The 22,258-nt window shown below is 38.5% G+C and overlaps 1 protein-coding gene across 1 annotated transcript in view; it reads right to left on the bottom strand.

Moving 5' to 3' along the window:
* Positions 1-22,258, bottom strand: part of TMC1 (transmembrane channel like 1) — a 69,890-nt gene that overhangs the window by 21,951 nt on the left and 25,681 nt on the right. The window contains exons 7-12 of the mRNA XM_082497790.1: positions 16,322-16,412; positions 15,004-15,085; positions 10,448-10,554; positions 8,952-9,050; positions 4,316-4,458; positions 1,498-1,642 (exon numbers count right to left, since the gene is read on the bottom strand). Of these exons, the coding sequence (XP_082353916.1) occupies positions 1,498-1,642; positions 4,316-4,458; positions 8,952-9,050; positions 10,448-10,554; positions 15,004-15,085; positions 16,322-16,412 (667 nt within the window). The remainder of the gene's footprint in view (positions 1-1,497; positions 1,643-4,315; positions 4,459-8,951; positions 9,051-10,447; positions 10,555-15,003; positions 15,086-16,321; positions 16,413-22,258) is intronic.

Raw genomic sequence — 22,258 nt, 5'->3', positions numbered from 1 at the left:
TGTAACTGTAATTTCCAGCTCCTACTTTTGCCAGAAGAAAGAGCTTTTGCTCTGAAGTGTCCTCTTGAAAATGGATTTCAATTACAGCTTCTTACTTTGGTATAGAGATCGGCTGCCCAGAGGGAAAGCTGAATGCTGCTTTGTAATAATTACTCTGCATGGCTCTGCTTTTCTTACCTCTTGTGTTTGTTACATAAATGAAAGGAGATCGCAGCAGCTCTTGAACAAAACTCCCATGACGTCACCCAAGCCAAGACCTCACCCTTTCTCTCTGAGGTTCCTTGCTCATTTGCAAAGAACGCAGTAAAGCTTCACGATTTTATTTCTCAAAAATAAGTGTCTGTCTCCACTGATAATGTATTCTTCTCCAAATAGCTTTCAGCAATTGCCCTTAGCAGGCAGGCAGGGAAAGCTCACACCGTTTCACTACTTTCAGTTAGCATTTCTTGGATATTTGTTTTCCTGGCACCTTTTCTTTCAACTGACTTTGAGTGCAGTTGTCTTTTATGCCTGCATCTGGGAGGGCGGGCAGGGTGAGGTGGTATATTGGCTGTACCACCACTGCAGAAAGGAAGGGTGTTGTGAGTGCTTGGAGAGTACAGCTGGTGCTCAGTCCTCCAGCTCCCATGCTGTATGTGTGACTGCAAGTCTAGCATCTTGTTCATTACCCGGCAACGCGTTGTCGGTGTATTCGCTGTGTGTTATTAAATTGAAAATTAAATTTTCCTTTACATGCTTCACTGGGGTGTCCCAGTGACCCCAGTGCAGAAATACATTCTTTAACATTCAACAGACAGTTTTCACAGCAGTGCATCTCACATCCTGCTCAGATTCCTCACACAATGACTCTTGAAAGCTACATACCCTGTAAACGGAAAATAGGCCTAAAACCACCTTGTACTGCCCTGAAAACTATGTTATATATCATAATTAATTTGAAAATAAAACCTTTATATTATGCAAGGAAAGTAACCTTTTTTTCCTACTGAAAAGCAGGTATACACTCAAAATTCTGAGCCCAATTCTTCCGACACAATGAATACCGCTTTGTAGACACCCCTATTGTTTTATCTTATGGTATTTCTTCAGTGTAGCAAGAGAAGATGATAATATGAGGTTGGCAAAATGTCACCAGCATTTAAAAAAAAAAGGTATTCAGACAAGCACCATAGAAACTGGAAGCCATCGGAGATGAGAAAAAGGAAAAGATTACTTTTATAGTAGAATAATTTTTCTGAAACTAGTACTTCAGTCACAGAGAACACAAAAGATGGCATTAATGCTTTTTCTTCCACAATCAAAAGGAAAAAATTACGATGGCAAGGCACAAAGACCAGACTCAGAAGGGTCCCCTAGAAGGGACAACTCTATAGCTGTCCAATTCTAGTTTAAGGTTTTAGGCCCCAGGGACAGATAATACTTGTCCTTAGCTCCATCTGATTCATACCAGTGTGAAAGGCAAATGGGGTTACCTCTCCTTAGTGAGCTCTATTTTACCTTAAAGCTTGTTGTGATGGAGGCAAACTTATTATCCGCTGTCTCAGGATTGCCAATCAGGTAGTCCCAGCTTGTGAACATTTTCCAGCTGAAATTAAAACTAGTATCATCCCCACCACCTTCTTCATTTGCATTCCTTGCCATTCTACAAAAGCCAGAGAGACACAGGAAGACCTTGTTAGAACTAGTTTTGCTATGTGCACATGGTTTTTAAACACTAAATCTGGAAATTTCAGTCTGAAACAAGACAGAAGGATGGAGATTTTCATATATAGACTATTTATGAGCTCACAACACACATTTTGATGAGAAAGAATGAATTTATTTCATTAACACCTCAGAGAAACTCTGCTGGATAAGAAACTCAATAGGAAAAGCATATCAAGAAGATGGCTCACATAGAAAACTGCAGAGAATCCTGACCTGCAACATATTTCTATGCAACATAGAAAAAAAGAATTCTAAAGTAACAAGCCAGAACAAAACCTGGTTATAGCATACAGAAGTACCACTAATACAGCTTTCTCTTTTTCCCTTTCATCTCCTATGCACTTATAAACAAGATTAATAACAGTATCCACAAACATCAAATTATTTCTTTGGTGATTTGACTTAATCTTGACTACTAATAATTTCTTTATTTCAAAGCATTGTCATTCATGTAATAATAGTAGTCCTGCTTCTGCATGCTTTATCACTTAATTCAAACCATTAAGCACAAGGATGGAGTATATTAGTAGGGTACAAAGCATTTAGTCTTCAACATTGTATTGATTTCTTGGTCAGGAAAAGGCAATGCTTATTTTAAAACTCACTAATGCAGCAGAGTGATGTTATCAATGTCAATATATTCTACACACCACATTTCTAACAGTCCAGTAAAACACATACTCTCAAATCTAGGAAGAGAATAGTAAGTAAATAATATAGAAAATCCTTCTGAGCTGTCATAAACCAATACCAGGGTTGGGTTTCTTTTGTTTTACTGCTCATATACTGAAGGGACAGAGACCGTGAAAGCTTCTTCGTAGGATCTGCCCTGCTGCTGTTTTCTAGGCTAAGATAATTCCTTAAGAGATCCTAATGAAATAGTGAACAGTCTTGTGGTTGGGATATGATTTCTTTGAAACCAGAAATGTTTCCATTTTATGTTATGCACTCGGAGAGCTGCAGAAAGGAGCTCTAAATCTAAATATTTCCCCTAAATAGAATAATACTGCTTACAATCCTCACTACCTCTTTCACATAGACATTCCTTTTTCCAGATCTCAGTCAACAGCAGAATAATGGTAGCACCTCCTGTTACATTGTTTTTAGTTCCTGTGCCCACTCTATTCTTTTCTGGAGAAAGAGTAAAAAGCAGAAGCTGGCAAGAAATGCTGATAATATTACTTAAATATTCATCAGCATTAGTGTCATGTGGCCCGATGGGAAGTTAATATATACAACGTGGGTTTTTTTTTTTTTCAAAGATATTCCTTTGTTTGGGCCACAGGGATTTTTTTGCTATTTTGATCTGGTTGCAGTCATTGAAATACAATTGCCTGAGACTAAAACTTTTCTAGTCTTCACAGCCATATTATCAAAATATTTTAAAATATATTTTTGAGCTAAACCAATTACGTTTTTATTGTAGTAGTTTGTTCCTGATCCAAAAATACATACATATAACTGAAGACTTTTTTTCATCTTCTGAAATGCTTCTGGCCCTATGCAGGATACCATGTAATATTTGAAAAGCAGAACATGAATTAATCTAGTGTTCATGCAAGGGGAAAATACTGTCTTCAGCACAGAAGAGTGGAAATAGATTAATTGCAGTTTGCTCTATATTCATAAGTGTCCTCGAATCTTGACCTGCAATGCTTTGGTTTTTTTCACCCTAGGTGTCTTTTAAAGCCACCACTCTAGCTAACTGCATTACTGTGGTAGGTGGTCACCTTGCTTGAATCAAGAGTATTAAACATTATGGTAATTAGCAGCCTACTTCTTAGAAACTATCAGAGTTATCACATTTTATTCCAGTAGTTAATTTGGCTATAAAATAATAATTTTATTTCATTTAAATTGTGATCCTAAAGCAAAATTCCAGTCCAGAATTTGAGAGCCAAAAGGCTAATATATCACCAGTTGTACTGCCTAGGCCCTGTTTCACTTCTGCCTGTGCTTCTTAACTGTTTCAACATTATGATCTTAACATTATATTAAGCATAGTTTTCACACTGCTGGAGATTATTTTGCATTCCACAGGACATTAAATCCTTGCTATGGCCAGTAGCGTTAACTCTTCTACACCACTGTGCAAATATGACTTAACCACTATAGTCTTGCTGAGAATCATTTACTGCTGACTGTGAGTTAAACACAGAAATATTCACCATATGTTTTTTTCTTTCTTGTCTTCTTCCTTCTTAAAAGAATTTAACTCACATAAGGTGTCGTTAAAGGTAGAACAATTGAATTTCCTGGATGTTAGCTGACATTCTGCTAGATGCAGCGTATTATGAAAAGGCAGGCTGACAGCTCTGTTCCGTACTTTATACATTCATTTTTCACTTTGAATTTGCAGGAGGGAAGTGTAATGTTATTTCAGCAAAGGCTTTTCCCATGTTCAGAACACCGCAACACAACTGCTGGTGCAGAATAATAGGTAAACAAACACAGGCTGAAGGAATCTTACATGACTTTGGCCTCGCACTTGATCTTGCACTGTCCTGCCCTTACACTTACCACATTTTTTAAAAATGTGGTCTCTGTGGTCAACAGTGGAGTTATCTCCCTTTATCTGTACTTTATTCGAGAGCCAAGGAGAACTTACGTGCGAATGACAATCATAAAGCTGTAGCCAATAGTCCCAACTCCAACAAGGAAATAGGAAAGCGGCATCCTGAACTTGAGCCATCCAATTGTCCTCTGGTTATTGTAATAACCATAAAAGAGTACAGAATACTGTGCAAAGCCCTGAAAAGTCAGCAAAAATTGTAATGTCACGTCTGCTAAATATGCGCATCATCAGAAATTATACTGATAGCAATGTACTGAAACATTTATTTCAATGCATACATTTACATCAATACATGATATTTCAAAGCATCACTGTAATAAAGCTCACAGGATGGAAAATCTCTCATGTAGAAAGACTTAAAATCTTCCACGTCAACTTTCAAACCTTTTATCTTTAAAACTCTTCATGGGCACTCCGTCTATTATCTAAAGAGTCAAAACTTTTTCATCCACATGCTTCTTGTTGTAAAGACAAAACCATTTTGCTTTCCAAAATTTGTTTTACAAATTACTTGCGGATAAAATGCCAGATTTTGGATGTAATTTTTACATTTCTAGAATTTACTTGCATAGCCTATTTGATATAAAATTCTCATATGCCTTCTCTGCCTAGCAATGTTGTCCGCTGTTCATTGGGTGATCGTTCAAGATATGCTAACTAACTAGCTGTGTTTTATGGATGATTATGCAGCATGCAGGGTTTTTTAACAATTAGACTCTAAGGCTGTAAAAAGTGCAGTGCAAGTGTACCTTCTTTCTCAGCAATTGAAAGTGTATCTCCTTTTCCAAAAATCTTAATGAGAATTACCCTCTCTTCTACAGGTCGGATTGATGATTTTTCAAAATTTACTAGTACAGGGTTAACTGTAAGCAACTGCTGGTATCTAAAACAACCCAAATAGCAAAAGCCTCCTGATAATCCTCAGGTTAGAGCAAGAACTTGCCTCCTAGAAGGCGACTGTATCCAGAGCCTTTACAAGAACAGCTCAGCACATGCACAGCAGTGGCAAAGCTCCAGCTAGATCTAATTATTTGAACTCAAATACAGAGTATTTGACCATGTAATTGGTGGATTGGCCATGCATTATTTTGACACTAATGCAGTAAGCTGAGGGTTTTGTGAATTAAAAAAGCCATTTACTTCCCTTCTGCTTTTCAGTTGCTCATTTTACTTAAAATAAATAATATCCTTCTCTTATATATTATTGCCAAGCAAGCATTTAATTTATTGTAGGTATTACTATATATGAGATGAGTCACAACGTTATCTGGAAAACCTAATTTGCAATTCTAAGCTGAAAATGAAATATTAATATATGATAAACAGAAATATTATTCAAAATTTCCTGAGTTGATAATCAACATATCCCATTTTTCTTCTTATCAGACTAGCTTTGAGAGGTGTGCCTACACATAACAGATAGACAGTATGTTCTTCTCTGATAAGGGAAACATTATTATAGAACACATTTGTTACCAATTACTGGTAAATCATCTACACTGGTCAGGACACACTCAAATTCAACAGTTATGTCTTTGGCATTTTTTTTTCTCATTAAAGCATCCTATAATTCCATCTTATCCCAGGTTTCAATACAGCCTAACGTGGCTTGGAGAGACTTTTGGATCCCTCAGAGTATTAAAGTGCTTTTTAAGTCGCTGTGTCTGGCTAAGTCAGAGATAATTCCTACACTGCATGCTATTCAGTGTGTTGCTTCCTGGGCTTTGCCTACTGCATTTCACCATGAGACCTGAAATATCTTTAGCTGTGTAAAGGTAGGCATGCATGGAAAATCTCTTTCACTCTCTTCTGAGCCTGACATAAAAGAGGGGTGAGATAAGAAAATTGATCAAATGCTGTATTGGAATGAGCCTTGAGAGTCTCGTTTTTTTTTAAGATTTGGATTATTATCTGAACTGTATGCAATGTTAAAATTAAATTCCAAGTAAAATATATCAATATCAAAACCTGGGCTTTTTTTTGCCATGTTAGTAAAATGAGTACAATTTCTAGTGCAAAAAAGCAAAAGATACGTTGCGCTCATCTTTACTGTCTTAAAGATTGGTGGGGTTTGGGGTTTTTTTTTTTAGGATCACAGTATCACAGTATCACAGTATGCTAGGGATTGGAAGGGACCTCAAAAGATCATCTAGTCCAATCCCCCTGTCAGAGCAGGAACACCTAGATGAGGTTGCACAGGAAGGCGTCCAGGCGAGTTTTGAATGTCTCCAGAGAAGGAGACTCCATAACCTCCCTGGGCAGCCTGTTCCAGTGCTCTGTCACCCTAAAAATGATGATGAGGATGAAATAATGTTTGCTGATGTGGGTTCATTTATTTGTAACATACTTGGTAGCATACAAGAACTGCTATCAGATGAAAGGTACTACTTCCTGTGCTGTTTAATTAAAGATGTCATTGTCTTCATGGAGTATTTGTCAATCTGACGTGCCTCAAGAAAATTCTTTTTGCACCTCAGTGTTTCAGGAGATACATGTCTTTCACTGCCTTGTTCTGTGTTTATTACCTTTACATTTGCTCCTTGTGTTAACAGCTACTCTGCTATTTACTTTCTTCTTCAGAGCTGTCAGATCCTGTTTCTGTCAGCTATTATAAACTTCCCTTCTCTTTCCACCATCTGTCTTCATTCATCTTTTCTCAAATACGTTTCTTTTAAAAACTTTGATCCCATTTGATCTATAAATCTCTTCTAGTCTCTATTCTCTTTACCAAATCTCCAAGTTACCGTGATTCCTTTTTCTCCAATATTTCCTTGAAATTTTAATTTCTCGTTTTATAAAGTCATCATCATTATTTAACTTCCCAGCTGCAAGTCTAGATGTATTCTTCCTGTCACTCAAATATACTACTCCTGATGAAGAAAATGCAATTTCATTTTATGCAACAGTCACTGCAAAATGTTACGTAAGTGGCTGTTTAGACAGATCTTTATATCCTTTTGTAGCCAAGGAGTGTCCATCACTTTATGTGGCAAAATGAAACAGATGTAATCTCTTCATTTTACCTGCCTTTATAGTCAAAACACAGACAAACATCGTAATTTCTACCGATTATTATACCATTTTCTTTAAATTCAGGTGTCTACAATGAATAAACCTGAAAGATTTTTTTGTAAATAAGAAAACAGGTATACTCAGTCAAGTTTTTTCTGATGTGCTGTCATCTTACAACCTGATTCCGCCTCCACTGATAGCTGAAGATTGAAAATAAAACCAAGGAAGGTAAATAAAGGACCAAAATCTGGCACCATCTGAGTCTCCACGTGAAAGTATTGAGCCGCAAACCAATGGATCCCGTTTGAGATCTACATGTCACAAAATTAGGGATTTCTCCACAACTCAACCATACTAAAAAATGGCAATATTAATTAGAAGCATAGACACTGTACCCTTTTTATATTATTTCAGGAGAGATCAGAACTAGCCTCCTTTTGAAAAGGGGACAGGAATAAAAATCTGCCTGTACCCCTCCTGGGGTTGCCTCTGTAGAGCTCCACAGCCTGCACAGTTCTCCCCATCAGCACAGGTAGAATGGGACCTCACATGGGCCAAACCTACATGGAGACACCACTTTTAGATGAGACGTTATGCAGACAGCTGGAGAGGCTGAGCTGTAAACTGGAGGAACCTGCACCTGAGTTTATTTTTTCCAAGAAATGGTTCTGCTTCCAACGTCATATTCATGCTTTCTGTTGCTAAAAAACCTCAAATGTTAAAAGATATGTATATGCATAACTTTTTAAAGGCCTTGGGACTTCTTACAGAAGGGAAAGAGTGCAGCAGATTGAGGGAGAAATCACACTTAGTTCAATGGATGCTGCTTCCATTAATCTGAAGGAAAACCCTAACTAGATGGTCACACTCTTTCACAGGTGAAGAGTACCTTTTGATGACATTGATTGCATGCCATAGAGAAACCTAACAGCCTTCTAAGCAATATGTTGTAAAACCAAATTTATCGTCAGTTGACTTTATGCAAAGTTGTATCATCTTTATGTAAAGAGGCTGACTACAGAGACATGCCACGTGCAAAATTAGATAAAACTGTTGTTTTCAGGAAGAAAAAGCAGTATGACATACTGAGGAATATACTATTATATTGTCAGTACAGGAGGTGTAGAACCTCAGGCTAGACTGGGCATCACATCAACGGTAAAGAATTAAGACATGCTTCTCAGTTCAGCTAAAATATCTGCATATTCTGTAAGACTGAGAAAAACTAAAAATAGCATTTTTTGTTTTAGAAAAAGGCAACAGAGCACATTATTGGAATTTCTTTTCTTTTTTCTAATTCACACTGCATCCTTAAATCCTGAACCTTAATCTTATGAAAACAGAGGACCAAATTCACCCACAAGAAATGGAAATTCAGTACCCAGGGATGTGAATCCAGCTTTGAGACTTTTTCCCGTGTGTCTTTGGATTGCTACATATACTGAAATGTGCATGTGGACATTGAGATTCATGATATGTTTTGTCTGAAGGAAACATTTATATTCAGAACTTGTGAAAAAAATATGTAAATTATTTCTATTGCCATTTTCTCCTGAAATATTTCATGTTAATTCTCTGAATAACAAACAATGAAGCAAAAGCCCATAATAATCAGAGATTCATGTGAATATGCAGTATTGCAAGTTTATGCACTTACACTAAAATCCCAGAGAGTAGCAAAGTTCATAGCACTTGCTTCTTCAGCTCTTGGGACAGTTTTTCGAGGTAAAGAGCCATACGGCTTCCCCATCAAAGCCTGGAATCAAACAATGAGAGTGATTTACATTTTAAAGCAAAATACCAAGAGAGGGAAGGGACAGTGATCTGTCATTTCTTAGGAAGACTTGGTTTGTGCTCCTAAACTCCTTAGTGCGGATGACCTACTTCTCAAATTCTTTTCATTGCACCTCACATTAATGATTGAAACTCTGTTTAAAGTATGTATTAATGGTGTTTTCTAAATTTAAAGTGATGTTCCACTAGTATCAACGGATTGTCAAGCTGTGCCTCTTACATTCAAATGCAACACAGCAGTCCAAATTCCTCTGATGAGTGCTGTTTGTCTTACAGACAAGACCAGAAGATTCATTTTTCTTGCAATATGGATTTTATTGGGTATTTTTGTTTGGTTTTGTTGGTTTTTTTTAAACTGAAAAATATGGGAAGATGCGAGGGATCCAGGTTTTGGATTCTGAGTCCCACTGTTGCTGGCGAGAGGCTTGCTTAGCCACAGTATATGTCCTCACAGGGTCCTTCCAGGCTTCACCTTGAAAACTGTTTGGCATCTTCTCTGTTTTCGCTTCAATGGAAGATGGATCATGCTATTGAAATGGCATGATTCCTTCCAACAAGGAAGCTGTTGGAAATTCCTACCTGACTTTTTCTCATCTGGGAAAGGGAAAGGGAAAGGGAAAGGGAAAGGGAAAGGGAAAGGGAAAGGGAAAGGGAAAGAGAAAGGGAAAGGGAAAGGGAAAGGGAAAGGGGAGAGGAAGGGGAGGAGGAGAGGAAGGGGAGGAGGAGAGGAGAGGAGCACAATACTTTTAATTCCATATAGGCCCTCTTTTTAGGAAGACAGTATGGTGGCTCAAAGGAACTAGAAAAATCTTATATTTCACATAAGTGATTTCTGCCTGAATCACATCTGCTCTGAGCAACATTATTAACAGTGATGCTGCACACAATGCAAAACATGAGGGGTCTCTCTTGTGACTTTACAGCCCTGTTGGGCCTTATCAGCATGTGAGTTTTAAGGCAGCTGAAAAGGGTCCATGGTGCCTTAGAGGCCTGGAACGCGTCTTTCTATTGCAATGCACAATTTAGTCAAGATACTCCACTTGTCTGCTTCTTGGTCTCAGTTCTTCTCCTTAGTTCTCCATGGGGGGGGGGGGGGGGGGGGGGGGGGAGGTAGTTTAGCACCATCCCAGACCATGGCAAAACACTTTCAGGACACAACCCTCTATATTTCAAGACATCTTTCTGTAAGGACAACTGTCCACAAAGCTAGCACATTTTTACAGCTTCAGTACACCTTAATAATTTCACATGGAGCCTAAAGAGATTACTAATTTATTCAAAGGTCCGTTCTTATGAAATCTCACTGCAAAGACAGACATTCACATAACAATTCTCAATGATAATTTAAAAGATTCCCACCTCAGGCACCATTACAAGTCCAAAGGTCAGTCCAAAGAGAATCATGTTTATTCCATACATCCAGCGCAAAAATATGAAATAAGATGCGACTGATGAGCCAAAGTGACCTATAAAAACATGAGATGTACAAAAAGGGCAAATAAGTTAGTCCTCTTCTGTTATTTTACCTTAAGATGAAGTTGCTCAAAGTTTTTTTAAAATAAATAAAATCGGGGGAGGCTTTTCATTTTCTTTATTACTGTAATTCTAATAACTTTGCTTCCAGATTACATATTAGCATTCAATGACCTGGCAGAGAAACAGAAACTAGAAGATAGAGTATTTAGGATCACATAAAAGCTGTGATATTCACTAATATTAAATCCTCTAGAAGCAAGATTCAAAGCAAATCACACTTTTTTTTATTATTTTTATTTTTTGCCTGATATGGATTGTAAGCATTCTTGACAGGTTGAGCCAGCACCAGCCCAGTTTTAATAGGAAGCAACACAGAATTAGCCAGTGGCAACAGACTTTCCAAGGGCACAAAGTACTTGTAAATTATGTTATTGGAGTGCTCACCAGAGTTGTTCACTGGGGAAGAACAAAAAGATCTGCATTTGTGCCCTTTCTTTTCCTTACTTTGCTATTTATGTTCCACCTGCACCCAGGTGTGGAGGCAGTCCCATATCCAGGTGCACAGATGAAGCCTTGGACTCCACCTGCTCTGGACCCCTGACCCAGACCTGTGCAAAGAAGACGTCGCAGGGGAAGATGTGAGCACTAAGGGCCTGATTTGACCAACACTTTGCAAGTCAGACCAAGCAGAAATAACAGTTCAACTATAAATCCCAGCTTGCTGCAACATGGCTATGCCATATATAGGGCAGCTGGCAGCTGGGTTCACCTGTCTGTCAGATTAAGCAAAATACCAGATTTCATTTCCATTACCAGTGCTTCACAGGAAAAAAAAAGGTGACCTTTCAACAGTCTTTTTCACACACAGTCTAGTTAAGGAGCCTGATACACTCTGATGCCAAATAATGAGAAACAAATCTCTCTGTCAGAGTTTACACTGGTATTTCCACACTGTTTTACAAGCCTTGTAACAGATGCTTCCATTCTGTAAAATGAGGTTAACATGACTAATGTAATTTGGGGCATATATAGGCATATTTTAGTTTAACAACAAAATCAGTAGAAAATTTAATACTTTTAAACTGGTATAACCCCAGAGTACAAACAGAGACTGACTGGTAAAAGGTATTTATCAGGGCTATACAAAGGGAGGAACAAGGAATTCTGTCAAGGACTTCAACATTTCAAAATCTGCTTTATTCACAATTCAGAACGAAAACGGAATTTTGAAATTTTGCGTGAAGACGTAGCCAGTCTTAGCGGTGGCTTACATACTGGAAAGTCTGGTAGAGGCATAAAGCAAGAGACTTTGAATTAGTCAGTGTCTGGCCGTGATATGCCAATTACCCAATTACAACCCAGCTACGGTCTTTGGGGATCCTATGGTCTCAAAAAAATGAAGTGCAGGAAATGAGGAAGATTTCTGATTTTAAGACACTTTTGATGCTGTAGACCTCTCCATGCCACGTTAGTTCCTTTGCTCAGATCCTAATATCCCCATTCTTTTGGGAATGTCTTCTTTACATGCATTGAGTTAGAGTTCTTGTATCAGTTACCCTGATGAAATCGATGCCATGCATCCATCTGGAACATCTGCATTAAGGCACTTCAATGGAATTGCATGTATCAGTATAGTTCTTGCAAGTAACAACAGACAGACTGCGCTTGGGCTTTATCCTTTTTCAGCAATGAGGCAAGAACAGCAACCTCTGATAAGTGAAAAACTTAGCTGTGGATAAGGATAGTTTAGCTATGGATGCCCTTAACTACATTTCCGGAGTGGGCAGGCCCAAACAGGGGCAACGAAGAACACAGAAAATGGTAAAACAGCCTGCAGCAGCTGCCAACAAAACCAGTCCAAGTTTCACCAGTATTTTGAATCCACTCTGAGGTGCAGCATGTTCCAGGTATGAATGAAACAGTCATGCTTTAAAGTAGACTTTAGCCATCTTTTCCCGTACCCACAGCCTCACCATACTATGCATTTTCACACATAGTGGCACAAATTATATACATTTTAGCAGTAGAATGAAGAGGCTCAGCCTGTCCCAACACAGGAATGTGCGTTTCCCATAAAGTCCTGTTGCACACATATTACTGAATGTCTATTCTGTAAGGAAAAGAGACTTCTCTTTTAAGCAGGGAGCCTACCTGAGATAGCCCATCACTTCATGCTGATGCCTAGTCTTTCTAGACAGCTGGTGGTCTGGAAGAGTCAGACCCAACTGAAGAGGGCTGTGATAAGAAGGACCCTGTTTATTATAGTGGGGAGCATTATGAAACTAAGCAGAGGTTAAAGATTAATTTTCTTGCTAAGGATTGAATGTAGTTAGTATTTTCCTTTTTTCTTCTTTCTATTACCTTCTTTATTCCTTCATTCTTTTATTTAATATTATTAAATGACATTGTTGATTATAATTATCACAGAAAGGAAAATTCTGTCAAGAATTTTAGTATCTAAACATTAACAAACCCCCTGCTGTCAGTCCATAGCTCCACCAGAAATGATCCCTGTGTAAAATTTAAACATGTGGTTAATGAAGTTTGTAGTTTAGGGGACAGTATGAAAAGTTTAAAGCAGGGATGTTTCTTCTCATGCCAATATTAATAGTGAATTAATAATGATTAATAGTGAATAATATTTTTTTTCCTATATTCTTCTGTAGCATATCTAAGGCACAGTAGTGTAACTGTTGAATTATCTTACTTGATGTGGTCAAGGTGGTTCTTCGGTATCTACAAGTGGCTTTGAAATAAAGACAGAATTATTTCTTCAAAGCAGAGAGGAGCACTGTGTCTTAATCTCTACTCCTCGCTTATCCACAGACTAGCTTTTTCCATTTCAGTTTCCCTCACTTCTCCTTTTTTAATATCTAAACCCAACTCTTTTCCTGGGACTTGGCAGCTGTGTCAGTGTCATCATTAAGATGACCTTGATCTTAGTACTACGAATTTGCTAATATGAAGTACACACTGAGAGCTACTGCTTGAGTTAACCAGAACCAAATAAATTGTGACTTAAAATTCTTTTCTTCAGCAATATTTCAGAGCTGTTCCCTTGAAATCAAGACTTATTCTAGACTATAGAGTTTTGGACCAAACTGTACTTCTTAAATTAATAATATTCAGAAAGAGGATTTTTTCTGCAAATAAAAGCAATTGCAGCTTGCCTTAGAAGTATGCTGAACAGAAAAAAAAAAAATAGAAAAAGAGTAAACTTCACAATATTACCCCACTGAGATTATGAAAAGGTACGATCCCACTGTGATTTTGGGACCTTCCAGGTGACGGCAAAAACGTTACTCATTTCAAATGAAAAAATAAAGACATATAAAAGCAGGACTGGAAAAAAATGACTCTATTCTATTTTTGCATTCTGATTTTACAAGGAAAGAAATGTGTCTGTTGGAGGTTATTAATAGCAGAACAGCTTGTGCGAGGACTACTTTACAGAAACTTTCAGAAACATCTCTCTCACAAATCCTCAAGATGTGTATTCTATGTCCAGACCAGCAAGAGATCACATGCATCTTATCGCTGAGTTTAACTACACATATGCAGCAGCTTCTTTCTAAACTCCACCACAAGTGAGTAGGTAATCTGTTCACCAGTCTGTAGACCATACGTTTAAGGACCTATTATAAATTCTTCTCAAGGGTTATTTTGCAGTCCAAAACTCCACAGAATTCACAATTTATCATTTTCCTGTTCTTCTACTGTTCTGATTATTGTCTTTTGATGCAACCCACAGCTTTTTCCAAAGGCAACTTCTCTAAAATCAGTTTCTATTACACTTTAATCTGCATTTCATTAGTGGCAGAGCCTCACTCAGGTACCCATACAGTTAAGCCAAATTTCCTTCAAAGAGAGTGTTGCAGTTTAAATTCATCACCAGAACTGAAAAACAAAATTGACTTGTGCTAAAAACCTCCTCTCAAACATATCTGTAGCACTAACTACACTGTTTTGTCTATATTTATGCCTAATATATGGGGACATCCAAACCCACTATTGTTTTCTCTGTTTTGTATTATATGCTTGAAAATGAGAGAAATAACACCAAAATACTTCATATGTGAGGCTCAAGATGATGAAAAAACATCACAGACATAATTATACTATAAATACAGACAAAATAAAGTGAAGATAGGCAATAGGTAAAACTCAATTCCACTTTTTCATGATTAAATTCAACACTGGCTCCTGAACTGTTACCTGTATATTGAGGATTTTTATCTGTAAGGTGACTAACACTCTCCCGAGGAAATTTTCAATTAGTTATTACACCAAACTCAATAGATATTAATGAAAAATAAATACTCATTGATTTTATACTACACATTGAATTTCTAAAGTATCAAAAAGTAATTTACTATTTTGGCATACATTGGAAACATGATACTAGATACTGTTCTTGATTACCTTGCATAAGTACTTACTTTCAATCTCCTTAATTTTCATTTCCCAGGGTATGCAGGCTGTCTTAAAATTCTCAAAATCTCTTTGAAATTTCATCCATTTCTGAAAAGGGTCACACACAGAAAAACCCACCATAATTTCAGTGCCCAGATGCTCAATTTCCCCTTGAGCTAATGTAACCCCTTAATCACCCACAGTATCTTTTGGCAGAGCCCACTGCAACAGAAGAACTAGCTTATGAAGAACCATCTCCTTTTGTTTGTTCTGAATATGTTTCTTACTGGCTTTCTGTGAAAAAAAGAATGATTAAATAATCCCATCCTTTCATACCATTCTTTTTTTTTTTTTAGAATTGTTTCTGAGAATTTAATTTGTTTTTTTCTTTGTTGTTCAAATTTCAGAACTGGAGCTCAAGCTGTGTCATTTAATTACAATTACTGTACCTAGTAGTTTATCTATTGGATAAGTGTAACTTCTATAATTGAGCTTCCTGTGCCCAGCTGCGTTTGAAAGACTAATTATTTTTTGTGAACATTAATGCTTATGAGATGTGTCTACACAACTGCTCATAGAAAATCCAGTGTAACTTAGGGTAAACCCAGCCATAGAAGTAGTCCTGCCAAATATTCTTAACATCATTCTTCATCGGCATTTTAGTTTGGGGCAAGTGTGTTTTTGAAGTAAACCTCCCAAACCATCCCAATTTACCACACTTACATTTGCACTGTAAATCAGTGTCACAGCATAAAACCAAATCAAAAGATATACTTGAGGAGTGTAGTTGAGGTGCATGATGATCCACAGGTACTGGGTATTTAGTCCTTGGGACTACACAGGACTTAGCCTAAAGAAAGACCTGCAAGAACGCATTTTGTGTGGACAGTGGGTCCTCAGCAACCACTGTTCAGCCTTTCAGTCACAATCCTACAGAGCCATATTGCTTCCTAGGATATACGTGGCCCTAGAGCCTGGGCTCAGTGGAGATGGCTCCAGTATTTTTGCTCTGAGGCAAAATACACTTTTTGATTCTTCACAGAGGGCTATCTCAAAGGAAAGAGAGTTGACAGAAAAACCCAATCTACACTAAGAGAAATTAACTTTCACAAGATATTAAAAACTTACACTCTTGCAAAACAGTTGTTTTTTGTCTTGATTACAACATTCAATCAAACTGTGAGCTTGCATTAGAAATCTTTTCATGCAAGAGCAGTAGAAATAAAAATGTTAACATGCAAAGAAAGACAAGGAACTCTGTTTTGGAAGATGGATACATATGGCAATAATCTGCAAAAAGCTCTCTGTTTGCATTACATGAAGTTAAAGAAATAATAAATTTACCTTAGTCATCATCACTTTGTATGCATAGAATTTTTTTCCTTTTCCTTTTCCAAGAGCACCTTCAAACTTTTCCACAAAAAGCTGGGCTTCCCTGAAAAATGAGGGCAAAAGAGAGAGATAGATGACACTACTGTAAGCATGATATTGTGTCTACTATAGCAAGGTAATTTTTTATGTGTTCTAACTCCTCATAGAGTTTTGTACACTCTTGTTCCCTTAGTAATGCTTAGAAAGATAAGATCTGAGATTTTGTATTTCACAGAAGACTAATCATATGTAGCACAAACAAAACAAGCAACTTCAGTCATCTGTTCTAATCCAAACTCATTTGGAGCTCTGAGATTTGCCTGCATCTAGTTAATGTTATCAAATATTTTTAGTCACAGTGACTTTCTTTTGTAGTTCAGCTGCTGCCCTTTCGTGCCGCTTACAAACTGTTATTCCTCCTGGTTCCACCTAATATAAATTATTGTCCAGCTACCTAAGGGAAATTTATTTTCTTCTTTTATTTCTGAGATATGGATACACTGGAGCCTTGTTCCCCTGTGTCTACCCTTCTCAAGACTAGATTTAATTCAAGTCTTCAGAATTTCTGCATATATCATCTCTAACTGTTCCATTTCTTAGAAGTGTAGCTTCAGTGGTCCCCAAAAGACTAAGATTTTGCTTATAAAGATATGGAAGTTAAATAAGACCCTGGTGACACAGATATGGAAGGAAGATTTTTAAATTGTTTCAAAAAGGCATAATGAACATGGATTAAAACAATAAACAGATGAGATCAAGAGCATACTAATATTTCCTCCATTTCACCTCATTTTCATTTTTAAGTATGACTTTCATGTGTGTCTCTATTGAGAAAATATGCCCTAAAGGCTAAATGTCCTGATCTAAAACACTGGAAAATAGAGTAAGAATTCTTAGTCAATGTATACACAAGCATGTGTAACTATTTTATCATCACACTAGATGCCTCCAAAGCATTGTATATTATATTAAGTATTACATTAAGCCCTTGAGAAAAGGTAGACTATTGGGAAAATATTAATTGTGATGCATGTCTGTCCAGAAGGGCTCCAGATAGGTTTGCTGAGTGAAACCAATTATCATGTTTATATCTTCTGCTCGCATATTTTATGTAAGCAACAAAAAAGATTGTGTTAAACTGCAAAATCTGACGATGGCATTTGCAGAACAGTAGTGTAGCTGCAATAAAAGAAAATTAAAATTTTGTGTGAAGGCGGCTATCAGCTGCATCATAAACTATCTTAACTTACGGTTAAAAATCTCAACATATCTAAAAATACTGTGTATTTGTAGTAACTGCAAATGCTTAGAGTCATCTTCATACTATCATTTGAAGACCTATCAAAACGTTTCCCCACTAGACACCCACCACACCATTCTCTTTGGCTTGCAGTACCAGGGCTTTGAAGAGCCTTTTTTTCTGTGTTTCCCAAGACTGTGCAAAATTGAGCTACTGAACTTAGCTTCCACTCTGTGAGAGCTTTCCCTCTTTGAAATCCCTCTGAGCACTTTCACCTTGCACGTGCTTAGAGCAAACCCAGCTGGTGAAGCATCAGGACCAGCGCTAGTTCACCTGACCTCCATAGGAGTTTAGCATGCCTTTTCCCACCATCTGAGATCCCATTTTCTCCTTCAAAGACACAGGTTGGCAGAAACAAAAAACTACACACAATGACATGAATCTCAATACAATCACTTCCCCTCCCCCCCACCCCACCCCCCCACCCCCCGTGGCACAAAGCATGCACAGACTGAGATAAAAAAGCTAAAATGCCCAGCCACCACCCCAGCTACACATCCTACCTATTCACCACTTCAAAGTGTTCCTAGGGGATGGCGTCAGTGTCTTTTTAAGGCTGTAGATCCCTTATTCTCAGTTCTGCTCTTCTGGATCACATTTATATTCTGGATTTTGCAATCTGATCTTTCTGTACTTTAGCTAACTTTGACAGTGACTGAGCCTTCATTATTTTCCAAGCCACTTGGAGTCCTTCAAAGATTTTCTGGCTGAGCGCTCATATCTCATTCTTTCATTTTGATTTTCAAAAAATTCTACTTTTAAATTTCATACTCTCAAATAAGTAAGAGAAAAAAGATCCTTTCAGCTTCAGGAAACTAGTGTCTGACACCCTTTTAAATCCATGTCCTCAGGATTTAGACTCTTGTTGCATTGTCAGGAGATATAAAGCAGTCCTAACAGCAGATGGCAGATTCCTCATAAACTTAGCAGTCAGTGCTGGAGCAGTACCATAAAAGCAGCCAGAATCAATAAACTGGACATGTACCAATCTCCCATGTCAACATATCGTATTCTGGACTTAAGAGGAAAACCTTCTACAACCACTTCTATCACTAGGCAATTCAAGCATTGGAGCTTGTTCATGAAAAATTACCGAAATCAAAACCTACAGACCTGTAGAAAACTTGTGCTTTCAGTGACTAATTATGTGCAGTTATGCTGCAGTATATGAAGATTTCAAATTTTAAGTTGGCTTTTTTTTTTTTTTACAGTGGACCAGTAAATTAGAAATTTAGGGGGATAATATGAAAACAAACATTAATGTAAAAAATCCTCCATAACAGATATGAACATATTTTGCATCTGTAGCTGAGCACAAATGTTCTCCAAAAACATATTCTGCCATAAAATTAAGCTAAGCCAAAACAGGAAGGAACTTTCCAAAATTCATAAAAATATTTATTTTAAACTCTTAATCCAAGCCTTGTGCTCACTTGTTTTAAATGTCTTTTTCAAGGTTTTCTACAAAAAAAAAGTATTTCTTATCCCTATATGACTCCTAGACTCTCCATCAAGGAATCTTTCAAGTTAGAGTGTTAGCAGTATTTATGCTTTTTCTCCAGGACACACCAAAACATTGCTTTTTTGAAGGTGGTGATCTGGATCTCCAGGTTTAATGCTATTGACTCTTCTGGATGCTTCCCTGGGTTTTACTTTGTCAGTAGCTGAGGTTTTATTTCTGCCTGCATCCCTTCTTCCCTATGCATGAAGCCAAGTGAGTTACGCATGCAAGACTGGAGCACAAAACCTGTTGGATCCATGCATGCACAATATTTGTGAAGCTACTTTCAAGTTTTATGAAAGAAATATGAAGAAACTCCTTTCATTTTTTCATATATTGCTTTCCTGTACTGGTTAGCAGTGTGCCCAGGCTAGTGCCAAGGCCAATAGCATCTTGGATAGTGTCAGGCTAGTATCAAATTTGTTGTATAAATCTTGGAAAAAATCAACTAAGTCCAAATCACGGAATCACAGAATTATCAGAGTTGGAAGGGACCTCTAGAGATCATCTAGTCCAACTCCCCTGCCAAAGCAGGATTGCCTAGAGCACATTACTCAGGACTGCATCCAGGCGGGTCTTGAAAATCTCCAGAGAAGGGGACTCCACAACCTCCCTGGGCAGCCTGTGCCAGTGCTCTGTCACCCTCACCGTAAAGAAGTCTTTCCGTGTATTTGAACGGAACTTCCTGTGTTCTAAGTTGTGCCCATTGCCCCTCGTCCTGTCACTGGGAACCATTGAAAAGAGCCTGGCTCCATCCTCCTTCAACCCACCCTTTAGATACTTGTACGCCATAATAAGGTCTCCCCTCAGCCTTCTCTTCTCCAGGCTAAAGAGTCCCAGCTCTCTCAGCCTTTCCTCATAAGGCAGATGCTCCAAGCCCTTAATCATCTTAGTTGCCCTTCGCTGGACTCGCTCCAGCAGTTCCCTGTCCCTCTTGAACTGGGGAGCCCAAAATTGGACACAGTATTCCAGTTGTGGCCTCACCGGTGCAGAGTAGAGGGGGAGAATGACCTCCCTCGACCTGCTGGCCACACTCTTCCCTATGCAGCCCAGGATTCCATTGGCCTTTTTGGCAACAAGGGCACATTGCTGGCTCATGGATAATTTACTGTCTACCACAACCCCCAGATCCTTCTCCTCCAAGCTACTTCCCAGCAGGTCCACCCCTAACCTATACTGGTGCCTAGCATTCTTCCTCCCCAGGTGAAGGACCTTGCACTTGCTTTTGTTGAACCTCATTAGGTTCTTCTCTGCCCAGCTCTCCAGCCTGTCCAGGTCACGCTGGATGGCAGCACGGCCCTCTGGGGTGTCAGCCACCCCACCCAGTTTGGTATCATCAGCAAACTTGATGAGGATACACTCTGTCCCCTCATCCAGGTCATTAATGAATATATTAAACAAAATTGGACCGAGTATTGACCCCTGGGGGACACCACTGGTTACAGGCCTCCAACTAGACTCTGTGCCGCTGATCACAACCCTCTGAGTTCTGTATGGTAAGCTTAAGGTAGTATTTTGGTTTTCCTTTTACACTGTATTTGCACTCTAGTCTAGTTAGAATACATTGTGACTTTGGGAATTAATAGGACTTAGGGAATTAATGGATATTTCACACTGACAAGAGGCTGTTTCAAGCATGCATTAAAAACTGTGGCTATTAATATTTCCCATTGTTATGAAATAATTGCCAAAATCATCACATAGTTATTAATCATCGCATAGTTAATAAAAAAGTAGCAAAAGCTCTATGGCCCGAAGAGGTGTGGTGAATGGAGATAAATCCAGTCAGCAGCCGGTCACAAGTGGTGTTCCCCAGGGCTCAGTATTGGAGCCTGTTCTGTTCAGTATCTTTATCAATGGCCTGGTCAAGGGGATCAAGTGCACCCTCAGTAAGTTTTCAGATGACACCACGTTGGGCAGGACTGTTGATTTGCTTGAGGGTAGGAATGTTTTACAGAGGGATCTGGGCCAAGGCCAATTGTACGAGATTCAAAGAGGCCAAGTGCTGGGTCCTGTACTTGGGTCACAATAACCCTACACAACACTACAGTTTGGGGAAGCGCGGCTGGAAAGCTGCCTGGCAGAAAAGGACCTGGGGATGTTGGTCGACAGCCACCTGAATACGATCCAGCAGTGTGCCCAGGTGGCCCAGAAGGCCAATGGTGTCCTGACCTGTATCAGAAACGGTGTGGTCAGCAGGACTAGGGAAGTGATTGTCCCTCTGTACTCAGCACTGGTGAGGCCCCATCTCAAATACTGTGTTCAGTTTTGGGTACCTCACTACAAGAAAGACATTGAGATGCTGGAGCGTGTCCAAAGAACAGCAACAAAGCTGGTGAAGGGTCTGGACCACAAGTCTTATGAGGAGCAGCTGAGGGAACTGGGGTTGTTTAGTCTGGAGAAAAGGAGGCTGAGGGGAGACCTTATAGCTCTATACAACTATCTGAAAGGAGGCTGTAGCAAGGGGAGGGTGGGTCTCTTCTCTCAAGTGCAAGTGACAGGATAAGAACAAACACCCTCAAGTCGCACCAGGGGAGGTTTAGACTGGTTATTAGGAAAAATTCCTTCACCAAATGGTTGTCAAGCATTGGAACAGGCTGTCCAGGGAAGCGGTTGAGTGGCCAGCTCTGGACATGTTTCAAAGACATATAGATGTGGCACTTAGGGACATGGTATAGTGTTGGACTTGGCAGTGTTAAGTTAATGGTTGAACTTGGTGATCTTAAGGAACTTTTCCAACCTAAATGATTCTATGATTCTATGATTATTATGCAGTTGAAAGAAATGAAATTCTTTTTTTTAAAAAAAAATAGATTATTTTGTGAAAAAGAGTGAAATTTTTCTTTCATTTTTGGAATAAACGATATTCTACAAGCATGTCTTGCCTTTTGGTGTATGGTGGATTTTACCAATAACATTCTAAATAGCATTTTCATACCACTCACTCTACTGCTCACATAGAAAGACTAAATCTTACAATGGAACCCCACCACATGCAAATATACAGAGGATTATTTAGTGCCCCACGGCAGCCTATCTGCTAGCTGCACCCATGAATATAAATGCAAATCTCAATAACAATGTGATTCTATGAAAAATTCCCACCAGA

Source organism: Vanellus vanellus, assembly GCF_965231255.1.
Source record: "Vanellus vanellus genome assembly, chromosome: Z".
Classification (NCBI taxonomy): domain Eukaryota; kingdom Metazoa; phylum Chordata; class Aves; order Charadriiformes; family Charadriidae; genus Vanellus; species Vanellus vanellus.
Note: the sequence above shows the minus strand (reverse complement) of the source record. Positions and strands in the feature narration are given on the sequence as shown.